The sequence below is a fragment of the Colius striatus genome, chromosome 2, assembly GCF_028858725.1.
Source record: "Colius striatus isolate bColStr4 chromosome 2, bColStr4.1.hap1, whole genome shotgun sequence".
Taxonomy (NCBI): domain Eukaryota; kingdom Metazoa; phylum Chordata; class Aves; order Coliiformes; family Coliidae; genus Colius; species Colius striatus.
Window position 1 is genome coordinate 49,785,124 of NC_084760.1, and position 15,107 is coordinate 49,800,230.

At 41.2% G+C, this 15,107-nt stretch overlaps 2 protein-coding genes across 3 annotated transcripts in view; one reads left to right on the forward strand and one right to left on the reverse strand.

Annotated features, from left to right (window-relative positions):
• The window catches only part of WASF1 (WASP family member 1), a 101,871-nt gene extending 101,646 nt beyond the window's left edge, over positions 1 to 225 (reverse strand). The window contains exon 1 of the mRNA XM_061990664.1: positions 156 to 225. The gene's annotated coding sequence lies outside the window, so the exon portion shown is untranslated. The remainder of the gene's footprint in view (positions 1 to 155) is intronic.
• Positions 226 to 827: 602 nt separating this feature from the next.
• Positions 828 to 15,107, forward strand: part of CDC40 (cell division cycle 40) — a 38,993-nt gene continuing 24,713 nt past the window's right edge. Inside the window, exons 1-3 of one of the 2 annotated variants that reach the window (XM_061990459.1) lie at positions 828 to 1,733; positions 11,920 to 12,006; positions 13,561 to 13,690. In XM_061990459.1, coding sequence (XP_061846443.1) covers positions 1,542 to 1,733; positions 11,920 to 12,006; positions 13,561 to 13,690 — 409 coding nt within the window. In that variant the 5' untranslated portion in view covers positions 828 to 1,541. The remainder of the gene's footprint in view (positions 1,734 to 11,919; positions 12,007 to 13,560; positions 13,691 to 15,107) is intronic. The other variant, XM_061990458.1, reaches the window with a different exon arrangement.

The window sequence follows — 15,107 nt, forward strand, 5'->3', positions numbered from 1 at the left end:
GACGCGGACAAAGAGGAAGGGGGTCCACACCTGGCGGGGGCTGGTCTCTTTGTGGGGCAGGCACGTCTCGCAGCACCGAGGAAGGGGAGCGGGGATGCGGGTTCGGCGGCGGGGCCGGTCCCCGGAGCCGCCAGGGAAAGGTGCGGGACACTTACTCGCCAGTCCGTCTCTCCCGTGCGCTGCCTCCTCTCGCCTCGCACCTTCACGCCGCTTGCCTCAGCCCCTCCCTCCGCCTTCGCCCTCCGCGCTGCCCTCCACGGCCGCTGGAACTTCAAACGGCGCCCGCCATTCCGCCGGCGGCTGCGGGAGTGGGGGCGTGGGGGGGAGCGGCGGGGGCGCGTGCGGCCCCGGCGGCGGCGCGGAGCTCCCCCGAAGGCTTCACAATAGACACAGGACAGCGCGCGCGTGTGTGTGTGTGTGCGCGCGGGAGGAGGGGCCTCTCCCGGCGCGCCGAGGCAGGGAGCGGGGGGTAGAGGGGAGAGAGGGAGGAAGGCTGTTTACCCGGCGGCCGGACCCGGCCCCCCCACCCGATGCTCGGGCTGGTCCATGCGCCGCCGCCTCCCTACGAACCCCGCGCCGTGAGGGAGGGCAGCCCACCCCGCGGGCGGCAGGTGGTACAGTCCGGCCCGCCGGCTCCCTCTCTCCAGCACGGAGAGGGGCGGAGCCCGCCTTCGTGACGTTCCCAAAGCCGGCTGCCAGAGGCCAATCAGCGGGAGGGGGCGGGCCGTGCCCCGGGGAGACCCGCCCCTGGGCTGCTCGGACCCAGGCGGCCGGAGCTCGGGGGTGTGTGCTGGAGGGTCCGGTCCGGCCCGGGCGGTAGCTCCACGGCACCGGGCTCTCCGGCTGCGCAGCGACTGTTCTACTGCGGCCTCGCTGCCGAAGAGATGACGGAACGCCTTTGTGTGTGGCAGGAGACTGGCGCCCAGCAGCTCTCGCGCCCACCCCTCCGCTGAATGTTTTCCCCTGTCGCTACGCGAGGTGCAGACGAGCACGAGGGGGCGGGGGGAAACCCCGTGTGCTCGTGACAGGCCGTAATAGGCAAGAACGCGGCGCCGCGCGCGGGCAGAAGCGGTCGGACTCGCGTTTCTGTCCGCGCTCCTGGCACTGGTCGGCGCGCGCTCCCTGGGAACGAGCCGTAGGAACACCCCTCGCTTATCTCCGCAGCAAAAGCGGCGCGGTAGCGTTCCTCGCCCCGAACAGCAGCAGCCACACGCCACATCCCTCCCTCCCTTCCTCTGTCCCCGTCCTGCAGCGCCTGCTGGGCGCGAGCTGGCCGGGGCTGCAGTGCATGCCGGAGCTTGTAGTCCCGGCCGAGAGTCCTGAAAGGTTAAAACCCAACGAAAGCAAAGGGAAATTATTCCCCCTCTCAAATGCCGGCATATCCCATAGATAAACAAAATTTATTCTTCAGAGCGCATTTTCCATTTTCACGATCTGCCTTATAAGGTGCAACCCCACCCCGGTCGTTCTGCGGGGGAAGGGATACGACATGCTCCGTGGAGCTGCCAGGACCTGCTCGTCCCGTCGTGCCCCGCGCCAAGATGTCGGCGGCTATAGCCGCGCTCGCTTCGTACGGTGGCTCCGATTCGGACCCCGACTCTGAGCCCGAGGCTGAGAGTGGCTCCCAGCGCGCTGTTGTGCTCGCCAGCCGCGACGCTGTGCTGCACCTCCGGGCGCCGCCCGCTGTCCCTTCGGCCCTGGCCGTCGACGCGGCTCCGGAAGTAGCCGTGAAGGTAGGCGTCCCTCCGCAGCCGGGGGACCGCGGCCTGCGGCGCCCGCCCGCCGCTGTAGCCGCGCCGTTGGCCTCTATAGCGCTGGGGATAGCCTTGGGGGCGTCTCGGACCGAGGAAGCGAGGCAGAAGGGATGTGGGGTGTCTAGACGAGTGGGGAGATGTTGCCACTGCCCGGCCTTGCATTGCCCTGCCGTTTGGGGGCCAGAGCGAGGGAAGGAGAACGCGTGCGGGTCCCGCTGAGGAGGTTGAGCTTATTATGGAGCTTATTATGTTTGTCTTTAAGATAAAGTTATGCCTTGCTTGGAGTTGGGCAAGTGCTCATCTTCTATTGTCCTGTGTGGTATACCGGGCAGTGGGGTGAAATCTATCTTTAAGGGTCTGAGTGCAGATGAATCCTGTTCTAAAGAGCATCTGAAAACTGATCCGTATTTCTCTTTTCATTCCAGTATGGCTTGGGAAATCATAATTTTCTAAGATTAGTATCATTTTGGTTTGCTTTTGTGATCCTAGAAAGAAGGAGGGAAAGGTGTTGGTTTGGATTTTAGTGTGGCCAAGTAATTTCTAATCAAGAGCAGGCATCTAGCCACATTGACTTGCACATGTAGTATTGTGTTACTTCCAATTGTTTTGAAAAGTTTCCTACTTTGTGACAAAGAGGTGGATGGAATCTTTCACTCTGTCCTTAGTTAATTAATTTGTTGTCACAACCAGTTATATTTGCACGTTACATTGTATGCACTGACTAGATGTGCCCTTGGCTGTCTCTTAGAGTCTTGTAAAAAACTAACTTCTTGAATTGCAGTCTCTGTCAGACTGTCTTTTACAGACTTTGAAAAGAATGGTATTTAACGTATGTAATATCTTTTGACCATGAAAGGCAATAAGTAGCAGGTAGCATTGGCTGGGCACTTCACCACTCTTAAGGCTGTAGCAATAGGTTTTCTCTTTGCCATACCAGCACAAAAGTTTATGCAATTGCTCGATGGCTGGCATCAGAAAAAAATAGTTCTGGTGGAATTATTTGACCTTACATCCTTTCCTTAGTGTGATTTGCAATGTAGCTGCACACATGCTGTGTTGGAGCAGGAATAGGCAGCTGGAGGAAGGAGTTAGGATGTTAGGAAGGATGTTAGTAATACATTCCATTGAAAGCTGTTTCTTCCTAGAAAGGAGTACCCAGCTAGGACTGTCTGTGCCACAGGCGTTCTGCTAACCAAGATAAAAAGGATCCAAGGTCTCTGAGTATCAACATGTTTCATTAAAATGTTGTTTATCATTTTTATTTGAAGTCATAGATGAGATGCACGTAACTGAAAAGATCAATGTCTTCCCATGAATTCTTTCTGAATACACAGCATACTGAAGCTTCTTTTATCACAGTAACATCTTTAAGGATCATTTCCTTGTAGAATGATATCAGACTTTCTTTTCAGACTTCTTCCACACTTTGAGAAACAAGTGCTGGTCCTGCAGACAGCATGCTCTTAACACTTTCCATGGTTAAATGTGGGAGCATCCCACCAATCATGAGTGAAAGTTTGCCAGTCATTGCCTCAGGAATTTACCCTACTTCTTTAGGATTAGAAAGCCTTTCCCGACCAAATGTAAAAGACATGATGTTTGGATGTAGGTCACAAGAAAGAATTCCTCCACGGTGTAAGTGCAGGCTTGGAAAAGCAGCAAGCTGAGTAAGGAGGAAAGCAGAGTTACAGTTCATTAGTACCACTTGTACAAATACTGTTTTGATGTGAATAAGGATCAAGTACTCTAAAGTGCGTGGATATGTATTACACAAGGGACCAGAAATGGATAACGATGATGGTAAGAAAGGAGGCTGGAAGGGTTAGTCATGCAGTAAATATAAATGATAGCTGCATACAAGTTCACTTTTGGCAGTTGAGAATGTAAATTGTAAGTGATTGGTGTTCTGCATCCTAGTTCTAGTCATTGTACCTGTTCCTGGTTCAGAATTTTGCCCTGCTTACTTGCATAGATATTGCTTATGTGTACTTTTAAGAGGAGTAAGGTACTCTCTTTATTAGCAAGGCATAGTTGTTAGTCCAAGATATATTTGTTTATTCTACAGAAATCTGCTGAGTCCTTGCGTCCAAGGACATCATAGATGTATAAAAGCATATTTCCATGAAAATAATTTTTCTATAACTGAAAACTGTACTAATGATTTGTAACTGTTTTAGAAGTTTATAGGGATGGCTTTTGTTACAGTCTGCTTGTTAAAATAGGCCTGTTGCTGATCTTGATGTTAAATTAAGAATAAATAACATTTGAGTAATTATTGGACACTTCAGTCTAGCAATACATCTACTTTATTTTTAATTTGGAAAGCCAACTAGATGAAAATGCATATTTCTGTTCCTATTTTTAGCACCACTGAAGTGTTGAAAATGTTACAGTACCAGAGGGAAGATAAGAGGTGGACAGTGTTCACTTTCAGTCCTTTCACCCAGAAAAGGATATGTCATAGCTGCAAAAAGTTCAGAGAAGAGCATCAGAGCTGGAAGGGTTCTGCTTCCATATGAGGAATTACTGAGGAGGTTAAAACTGGAAAATAAGTGAATAGTATGACAGAGATGTACAAAATCATTAAATGTCATGTACTCTTCCAGTACAACTGTAAGCTAACTAGGAGCAGCTGGATTCAAAACAAACAAAAGCATGCAGTTCTTCATGCAATCTGTAGTAAGGCTGTTCCCATGCAAAGAAATACTGTGCATTGAAGAAGTTTCATACTGTTACAAGGACAGTCTGAACAAATACTTGGAAGACATCCATTGAAGGAGGAGGTAATGGTAAATGCACAGATTTCTTCAAGCTCACTGAATCTTCTGACCTGAAAATATTTGGCTGTTACAAGAGCACAGAAGTAGCATCACGTGCACTTGCCCTGTTCTTACTCTTCCCCAGGCATCAAGTTGTTATAAGGCTTTTGTTTTCTTCTGTGGGGAGATTGGATAGGTTAATTGAGATATTTTCTTACTACAAATACATCATCAGGTAGCACATAAGCATGATAGTATTGTTTATAGAGGCTATTCCATAAAGGGAAGAAAGCCCACTTGCCAGCAGTCAGGGCTAGGAAATGTTTTTCCCTCCAGCACCATAGTTTGATGGTGTCCTCAGCACTTTCCTCATGAAAGTGGAGATTCAGTTCTTCTACTTGTGCATTCCATCATGAGTGCATTTACCTTCAGAGAAAAGTCAGATCCCATGACTTCTGCAAGGATTTGTGTTGGGTCACTGACTTGACCTAGATGTGGCTCTTCTCAGCTTCCTGCTGGCAGATTTACTTTATCTCTATAAAGTCTTGTTCTCCTTTTTATTTCTGATGCAGTACATTACTTCAGTCATGGGGAAAAGTGTATCTTTGCAAAGCACAGCTCTTCTGTCCCTCCTGACTGTACTAACTGCCCTGGCTAAGCACACATCATCCTTGTGCTTCGGTACTCGTCTTCTGTGGATGTTTTTTTGCTTTAAATTATCTTCTTGGTAAGATTTAAGGCAGTTTAAATCAATATTAGGTACAACATTTTTGCCTCTGATGTTCTTTGTGAGCCTCATGTGTGGCTTCCAGAGGAAGGGAGGCTTTCCTCCAGCCTGTATAGGAACACCAGTGCTTTCTGCTACCAGTTCAGTGTCATGCAGGCAGTGACTGTTGTCAGTTGTTCCAGACTGCTTTAAGGAGAAATAGAGCCCACCTGAGGCCTTACTTCTGCTTTGTAAGAGCATCTGTCTGCAGGACAGTTGTGTTGACTCTGGTTATTGTGAGGTTTGAGTCTGCTGAGAACTTGAGGCACTAAGTGTGAATTGGCCACAGAGATCTCCTCCCCAGCATGCAGTGGCCGTGGTACTGGCCTATGCGGGTTCTTTGTCTCTCATGCTTTTTAAAGCACTCACTATTGTGAACTGATTAACTACAGTTTACACAGTGAGAAGAAACCCAGAATATGTTTAAGTAATGGAAGTCTGATCTGGATCTCCTTTGCTGCTGCCGATCCAGAAACTGGCGAGGTACAATGTGTTCGTTAGTGGTGGCTTTTGTGTGAAGTGAATTTAGGGTAATGAAAAACAATCTGAATAAGTCAAATGCAGATGCTCAATTATTTGGTCCTTAACACCAGTGCATTCTGAATGTTTATTCAGTGGTTTAATAATGCTGGCTTCAGTTTGAAAGTCAAAGGCAGCATGTGTTTCAAGTCCTATAATACAGCAGTTTCATTTGTTCACTCTAAAACCCCTACTGTAAAGTTCTTTCAAAGTTATATTTTGCTAGACATTGCCAAAACCAATTATAATTATTTTTCTTACAGCTTCTACTGATATTAAAACATCACCCTAAGATTGCTCACAAAGTACTTTCACTATCGAACCAAGAATGCTGAAAGAAATTTAGGAAATTGCATATTCTGTGAAGAAATTGCTTTCACAGGAATTGTTGCAGCTATAAGCTTTGCTTTTTGAGAGAAAATTTACTATTTGATCTCAATGAGTTCAGGGTGAGACTTGGTGAGAGCAAATTTTTACATTATCGACAGAAGATACTCAAATCAATTAGGCTGGCCTTGCCCAGTAGAGGATCTGGAGGTTTTGTGTTGTCTGTAATGTAGGAAGGAGTTGAAAGTCTCAGGTTTATTGTCCAGAAAAATACTACTTCAGGGGAAGAGATAGACACATTTCTTGATGTTCTTTAAAACTGAATCTCTGCCGAGCGTGGGAAGAGGAAATGTGCAAAGTCAGTGTCTGACCATTCTGTAGCAGTGGAAACATTTGTGACTGGGGCCATATTGATCTCTAAGGAATGTTTGGCGTCTTTTAATATGGTAGAGGTTCCTGCTGTCTTTAACACAAGATATCTTGTAGGGAATAGAAGTTTAAAACTTGTCAGCCTGTAAGATGCTGGAAATCTAGCCTAGTTTGACAAAACCATTTAACATAGGATTTTCTTGCTGCTTTATTTTTATTCTATTTAATTTAGTGGGATGGACATTTACTGTGAAGAGTGGATGAATGGGAAGAATGATTAGAAGCTGATAAGAACCAAATCTTAATGTTGGAGCTTCATTGTAGATACCATTTATCTCTTTGTAATAAATATGAAAATCTTTAGAGTGAGATAACACTGTGTATTTGACGGCCCAGGTGATTTATGCAAGGATTGCTAAGTAACAAATTGTTTAAGCCTCTGTGGCTCATGGGATGGAGTCTTGACTTACCACATTTTAATGTAGTGGATAATTAAAATTAATTAATCTTATGCAGAGCAGCCTGCTCTTTTTAGCTGTTGGGCTAAATAGTAACAAATTTACCTGGAGAGAAGGTTCATTGTCTGAAACGCCACATAGACATCACAACTCTTTGCTTGCATGATGTGAAACTGTAAAACCCTGACCTTTGCTTTGATCTAACAAACTTCATGTTTAGACAGACACTTGAGATTTAAGTGCCAAATTCTGCTTCTAAATGCATAAACAGCTGCCATTAAACTTACAGGTAACCACATATTAGCATGGTGGGGATCACAGAATTTGGCTGAAATTTTAAAATACGGTGGATTAAAATGATTGTGAGTTGCTTTAAGATAAAACATTCTGTTCTTTCAAAGGAACAGAATTAGCATCCAGTGTGGCAATCTATGCTGCAGCTTGTTTTCTTTTATTTAAAGTTTTGCTTTGATGCCTGTTTCGAGGTTTTGACCTTTATTTAACTCGACATTTGTTTTGTCTTGCATACAAATAAAAGAAGGGTTTTTTCAGATTTTTTTTAATATTATTGAACTGTTTTACCTTCTATGAAAGAAGTACTTTTCAAAATTGATAACAGTTTTGGTTTATGGCATTCAAGTGGGGTTTTTCAAGAGAAAAAACAGGACTGTGGCATGTTTAAGGAGTCTGTAAGAAGGAAAACTAATCTGATTTACTGTATTTAAATCTATAAAATCCCTTATTTCCTTCAACTTTTAGCTGGCGAAAGGGCCTTTATGCTAAGATTGAAAGAGTATGCTTTGGTAGGAGTTCCTGTCCTTTTTAGAGAGTTACAGTGAAGCACTTGCTTCTCTGCACTTGAGCTTGAGACAGAAAGAAGCTTTCAATGCAGGTTCCTTAGGGAGTGTTAATACTTCAGATTACAGCTCTGAGTGCCATTCTACTGTGATAGTGTGCTGGTGTGTTGTAGGATGCAAGAGGAAAAAGCAGAGCACTTTAATATCAAAGAATTTTATTATCTAGTCAAATCATATCTGAACTGTAAATCAATCTGATACTGCAAGTAAGTAGACATTGTGTCTATTTAAAAATAAACACACAAAAAACCCAACCAAAGTACCAAGTAGTTTGATACTAAGACATCCTCTGCTTTTTTTTTTGCCTTGCATAAAGAGTGATACCAGTGTCTGTCTGGACAGACTCTCATTTAACCTGGTTACCTAACCAGTGGATCCTATAGACTGAGCAATTTCAGTGTTTGTCTGTCTTTTTTTTCTGCTAAATTGTATAATTTGAGTATTTTTTATTCTGAATTATGTTGTCCAGTTTTTTACTACAGGTCATATTTTATCTGATCATTTTTTATTTTTCTCTTGGAACCTTTCAGTTGCATGTGCCTTGTCTGATATATGGCACCTAATGTGGTTCCTGTGTTTCAACTGGGCACTTGTTAGCAGTGCGAGAAAAGCAGAGAAGCTTAATTTTGCAGCTTCATTGTATTATATCTTCCAAGAAAGCCATATTTAGTAAAATAACTTCCTAAAACCTTAATTTTTCTGATCATATGGATGCACCACCTTTAACGATACTATGGCATGACATAAAGCCCATATTTATACAGTTTCTGAGTTGGAACAAGCATAAGCTACTTCTCTGCCAGTCCTAGAGCTGAACTTTTAACTTTCTATGAAGAAACACTGTATCTGTTTAAATCGACAGCTTCTTGACCCCCTTTTTAATGATTCATGTGCCTTTGTGACTCGGAAGTGACCTAGGGTAATATTTAGTCCACCAGTGAATTCACAGAAGCCTTTCTTTTTCAACCTAGCTACTGATAGTCTTCCATCCTGCAGAGCCAATTGTGTCATGCTTGGGACATAAGCTACATGATGAATTGCTCACCTTAGGCTTCTAGATAAACCAAGACATGTCATGTGTGACCAAAGCAAAAACCACAGCACAGCTGAGCGATATGTTGCCTCAGATTACCTTATCTCTGTCATAGCTCTGTCAGACTGCTGCTCTTGTCATCCCTTCACTGTTTGCTGTAGCTGTGGCAAATGCATCTAGAGTGCATACAGGTCAGTTTTGCTGGCTATTGACAGCATACAAGGACAGTCATAAGACCTATATGCTTATTTTTTCCTGGGTCTTAAAAAGATGAGTTCTACTCAAATAGTCTTCTGGTGATGCATGAAGTTGTAGCCAGTGATCTTCACTGTTTGCAGTGTTGGCTGATGAGTTCTTTCTTCTCATTAAAAAAAACAAACTGAAACACCCCAATGGAGATTACTTGCCAATTTGTGAAATGATGATGGACTACGTTAATATTTTTAATCTGCTGCCTGCCAGAGTCTTGTCATGGTGTACAAAATGGCATTTGTCAGGTGTTGACCAGAGAAGAATTTATCTACTGCGGTTCAGACTCCTTTTGGAGACTGATATTTCCAGATATGTTGTGTCAATACTTAATTTTCCTAACAAGATATTGATTCTTGAAAATACTGAGAAGGTAAAGCAGGGACTTGACAAACATTCAAGTTATTATATAGTTTAAAACAAAACTGCATAGTGAAAAGATAACAATTATGTGCTTCAGCAGCGTATTAACAGATCATCATTTGTTGCCTAAATATATGAAAGCATGAATAAGGCTGGAGCTCTTGGGGAGTGTAGCTCTGATAAATACGACATGTGCTTCAATTTCAAGGCTCGGTGGTTTTCACACAGAAAGACTATGCCTGCGGTGGTCTAGGAGTGAACATATTGTGTGGCTTCCAAGTGACTCAGCACTGTTCCACCAGCAGCGAAGTAGAACCAGAATTGCTATAATCGTCCAGCAGAGGATCAGCTTTCATGGCACAATCTGTTTCTTCTCTCAATTACCGAGCAGCATATAATAGAGTTTAATAGGGAGAAAACAGGAGGAAAAATTGCAGAACTGGAAAATTCTTGGCGTTTTTTCAAAACTGTATTTTCCTCAGTTTCAAGAGCAGGAAAGAAGCCTGTGTCTTAATTTCAAGGAAACAGATAACTGTTTAAATGTCACTAAGAGCTGATCAAATAAATTGTGCCATATTATCAGTTACATTACTCTCAGATAATAATGTTGGAGGATACAATATGAAGTCTAGCTGGCAGAGCAAGCTGTATGACATGAGCAAGTTGTCTATGGAAAATGTCCTCAGGTCAGGTATGGAAGGAAATCTTAAGTGTGTAGGTAACACAGATTAGGAAACAGTTTTGATATACTGCTTTTCTAGCTGTGGATGGAGAGCTGGTGTTTTTGCTGAATAACTGGATTAGGCCTCCTGTTCCCAGGCAGGTTCCTGGTATATGAAAGTCAGGGCTGCGAATGTGCCGGTAGCTACTGTTGTCATCCAAGCCCAGTGAATTGGAAAGGTTGTGTGATGAAAGAAATGAGGTCAAGCTGAGAACTGGCAGCACTAAGGGCTCGAGCAAGAATAGTGCAATAGCATGACCTGCCTGTTAAAATAATTGATAAACAGTGAGAGTAAAGCCCTATAGTTGGACTTAACAATTTTACTAAAACGGTATTATTAGTAGAAAAACAGTTATTTGGATTGCTGATGTTCTCTTTTTTTGTCTGCTTGGTTTTTTAGCAGTTCTTGCCAAATATAGTCAGGTAACAAGCGAAAGATCCTTAAGTACTGTTTATCCCTTCTGTGTTCTAGAAAACCAAATTTTAAAACATTTTGTCTTACATCCCTAAGCAAATTTTGTTTGTAATTGACCTGCTGTTGAACTGAGGAGAAAAAACTCCTCTGGGAATGGCACATCAGAGAATAGCTAACAATATTAAATAAGTAAAGAACATACCATTTTGCTCTTTCAAGATACCATAATACAAAGCAAGAAAGAGTATGTTCAAGGCAAATTTCTTTTAATGAAGTGACTCCTAAAATTCCACTCTACATTGTGTCACTTCCTTCTGTGAGTTGCAAATGCTTTTGGATCCTGTTGTAGGTGGGCACTGATTAAACACTGATGCTAAGATAGCTTTTTTCAGCATAATTACGAAGGATATTGTCAGTATAGTACCACATTGTAAATCCTTTTCAAATGCATTTGTTCCAGAATAAAGATGCAGGAAGCAATACCCGTAATAGTGCTGCAAAACAACATTCTCTTTCATTGACTGAGCTCTTAATAGATTGGAGGGGGAGATAGTGTCAGTTTAAGATCAGCATAAATGAGCCGTTGTAGACCTCTGAAACTAGATCTTTTTGAGCACTGACACCTAATAAGCTTTTTTTTCCTGCTGTCTTCTACTTCAGCTGCACATGGGCTTTTTGAGGTTTTTCCCTTTGAGTTGCCTGAGAAACTATTCTTTTGGTTAGTCCCTTTTTCTTGTCCCATCTTCATCTTGTGAGTTAAATTCTTGTCACAACAGGCTTGGAAATGTGTTTAAATATGAAGTTGAATTACGTTTATACCTTTTGGTAAGAACTTGGAGATAAGGGATTGTTGGATTCTCTAAAACTCGTTGTTATAAGTATGTTTGTGCTGATGTCTTCTGCCTTCTGCTTTTTGTAGAACTCTTTTATGTAAAATTGGTGGCTGTTTTAAGTGTCTTATCTTTAAAATGTCTGGTTTTCAAACAGAAAGAAACTCCAAACCAAACAATTTGCCTCCAATCTTTCTACTGTGTTTTAAATGTGTGCATGATGTTTTTTGTTTGTGGATCTTTCTTAAAGTAATAATACACATGCAAAATTCCACATGCAAAAATTCATCCTCGATGATTTTCTCAGTGAGACCCTGACATGTGTTTTGCAATCTAGTTTTTAAAAATAGAAACTTTGGCCAAGCTACTCTTCTGTTTTCATAGTGCTGAAAGTGTCAACTTGAACTGCAGCCCTAATTTGGTCTGAAATGAGGTCATGTCATATGTTTAAAAGTCTGTATGGAAAAAGTTATTTATTAATATGTCTGGTTTATTTCAGGAAGATGTGGAAACAGGAGTCCATCTTGATCCTTCTATCAAGGAAGTTCAATACAATCCCACTTATGATACCATGTTTGCCCCTGAGGTAAGAAATAATATTGATCTTTAGAGCAGAAATGCCTTTGGTTTAAAGGACATAGGTTCTATAAATCTTGTATGAGATTCACAGGAGACATGTATTTGAATGCGTGCCGGATTTTGGAATCTAGTTTGGTCAAATTGAGAAATGAGACCAACACAGGTGTGTTGGTATTTTTAATGCTTGAATTTTAATGTTCCACATAAAGCTGTTTTAAGAAGAATCTTAAAGTGTTTATCAGAATTATTGCTACAGAAATTAAAAATCAAACTAGGAAAACAGCATTATAAAGATATTGGGTAAAACATGAACTGTGTTGAAGTAGTCTCTTACTGTTTTTTGCTCTTTACTCATTGTGCTATTTAGAGCAATATGAATGGTTGCAAGTCTTGCAGCTATAGGGCTTGTAAGAGGAGGATTTAAGATTAAAATCCAAATGCTGATGGTATAACTGCTCACATCGGTGTTACATATTTTAATAACTTAAACTGTGGGAAATGCATGTAGTGAGAAAAAACTTTAGGCTGAATTTGGACTGTCTGGTGCCACATAAGCCACTTTATATTTTGTTATATCTGACAAACTATCTGAAAGATAAAAGTAGCTGTTCAAGCATTTAACTTTTTCCAGTATTTAACTTCTTTGTGCAGTTTGTCTTCTGTTAGGCCAGGGTTTAGCATTCTAGGTAGACAGCAGTCTGAAATTTCTTCATTAGATACGGTTTGTATTTAAAAAACCTTTTGTGAAACCACATAAATTGGCCTTTTCTTAGCAAGCTTGCATTTTGCAACATACCAAAACCGTAAAGTGAGCAAAAATACAGATTTAAACTTACTACAGTGGACCTCGTGTTTCAGTTGAGAAGTCTAATGTTGGACACTCTCAGATGGCTGCAAATAGGGCTGACAAGCATAGAGATGACCATTAAAATTAAATATATTAGTCTCAGTTATTGCATTTGTTTGTATTCTTTTCCCTAACCATGTTAAGGTGAGGAAGACTGGTATTTTTTCATTTTACAAAAAGAAAAGCAAGGCAGGATTTCATAAGAGTTATTTCCTGGAATAATACAGAAAGTGCCCAGTTGCTCTTCAAACACACAAAAGTATTGTTGACTGTATAATTTCCATATTAAGTATAGAAGTTTAGTAAGACCTGGGATCTCTATCTCGATATCTTCCCCCTTACAAGGGACAGCATGCAGTGGTTTTGTCTTCTGGATGCTAGTACTGATCACATACTGAATGGCAGTGTTTAGTATAAAGCAACTGATACTGATTTGTCATCTGTACAAGTAATACAGACAGGAAAGTTCAATCATAAAATGAGCTGTTTGAAACATCTGTGTAAGCAATCACCATATAAAAAAACAGATAAAGAAGCTTATTCAATAGTAATAAAGAAATATAAAGTTGAAGTGATTTTTTTGTTGTTGTTACAGTTTTTGAAAAACAAGTTGTTGGGTTTTTTTCTCCTGTATTTTTTTTCCCGAAAAGGTATGAACACACACATAAGAAATGAGTAACTCTTATATACTTTCTTTTAACATTGTTGATGTAGTTTGGACCAGAAAACCCATTTAGGACTCAACAAATGGCTGCACCTAGAAATATGCTTTCTGGATATGCAGAACCAGCTCATATCAATGATTTCATGTTTGAACAACAAAGAAGAACATTTGCAACCTATGGTAAGTCATTGACAGTGAAATTCACCTCCAGCCTTATTATGCTGGGGTTGGACAAAGTAAGCTGTTCTCTAAAGAACAGCTCAAAGGTCTGCAAGTTCTCCAAGTTGTTTTGTAACACACCTACTAAAATGGGGAAAGGATTTTGAATGCAAATCTATATGACTGGAGGTCATAGTATTAATTTGGGAAATCTTATTTTGTAATTCACTTTGAAATTGTATGACCTCCTACCAAACCCTGCTTAATTAATGCTTCCATTAGTTGCATCAGTGTAGAAAACACAAATCAAAATTTCACACTTTTAATGTGACAAATAACTGTAGGTCTATTATGCAAATAGATTCTTTCATGTGATTCTAACTCAAGGTGGTGGTCTCAAAACCAAAACGAAGCCCTACTGACTTGTCAGGTTCTTCAGAGTGGTTGCCTTCAGAGATAAGCTGAATGAACAAGAATCGAAGAAAGTAGGAGTGTTTCAAAGACAGACACTAAGAACTCTATATGGGAGGTCATTATAGTTGCTGCTTGCTTATCTTGAAGAACCTTTTCACTTGTAAATAGTTAAATTTGAAAAATGAAGTGAGTTGTGGAGAAGCTTGAGTTTCAAATAGAACTTTAAATGAATTTTTTTTTTTTACTAGGGAAAACATGAAGAGACTATGGATTCTAGTTATTCTTTTGGACACATTTGAAAGAACAAAACTGCTGTATATTTACATATAACAGTGGTTAAATTTCCTTCTATGTTTCATTGTAAGCTTTCATTTCTTTTTTACAATGGACTGTAAGTGCTTGTAAGTGCTCTTGCAAATACGAATCTTTGTTTTCAGAGGAAGTATCGCTTTATATTCTTCAAATTCAATCTGTTGGGCAAGTTCTGGTACTTCCTGTATGAACTTGAAGTGTCACAATACTCAACATTTTGCAAAACAGACTTGGGTCTTTATTTGTATTTACATTCAGAGTACTACTCCGAGCAAACTATCAGGCTTCCAGATGACCTTCCTATACACAAGTTGCCTGAAATTCTTTAAGACTTTATGCACACATGCATGAATTCACTTACTGCTCTCTGTGGTGCACAAGACTGGGACTTTATTGCTAACATCTTTGCAAGTCAAATATTATAGTGAAGCCTGGAAGAAGTATTACCTAAAATTAGACTGCCATCCTCAGTTTCTTTTTGTATTTGATTTTTTTTTTAGAGATTTTATTGTAAATGTTAAAAGTTGAGATATATTTAAGAGGGGTTTTACACAATTTTAGCTAGTAGGTACTTTTTACCAAGTTGTTAGCACGTAAAACATAGGCAAAATGTCAATATTAAGAAATGGATATCTAGTTCCATAGCTTAACTTCAACTTACTTGACTGCAATTTTGATGTTAGAAATTGCCAGAAAATGCAGACAGAAACAT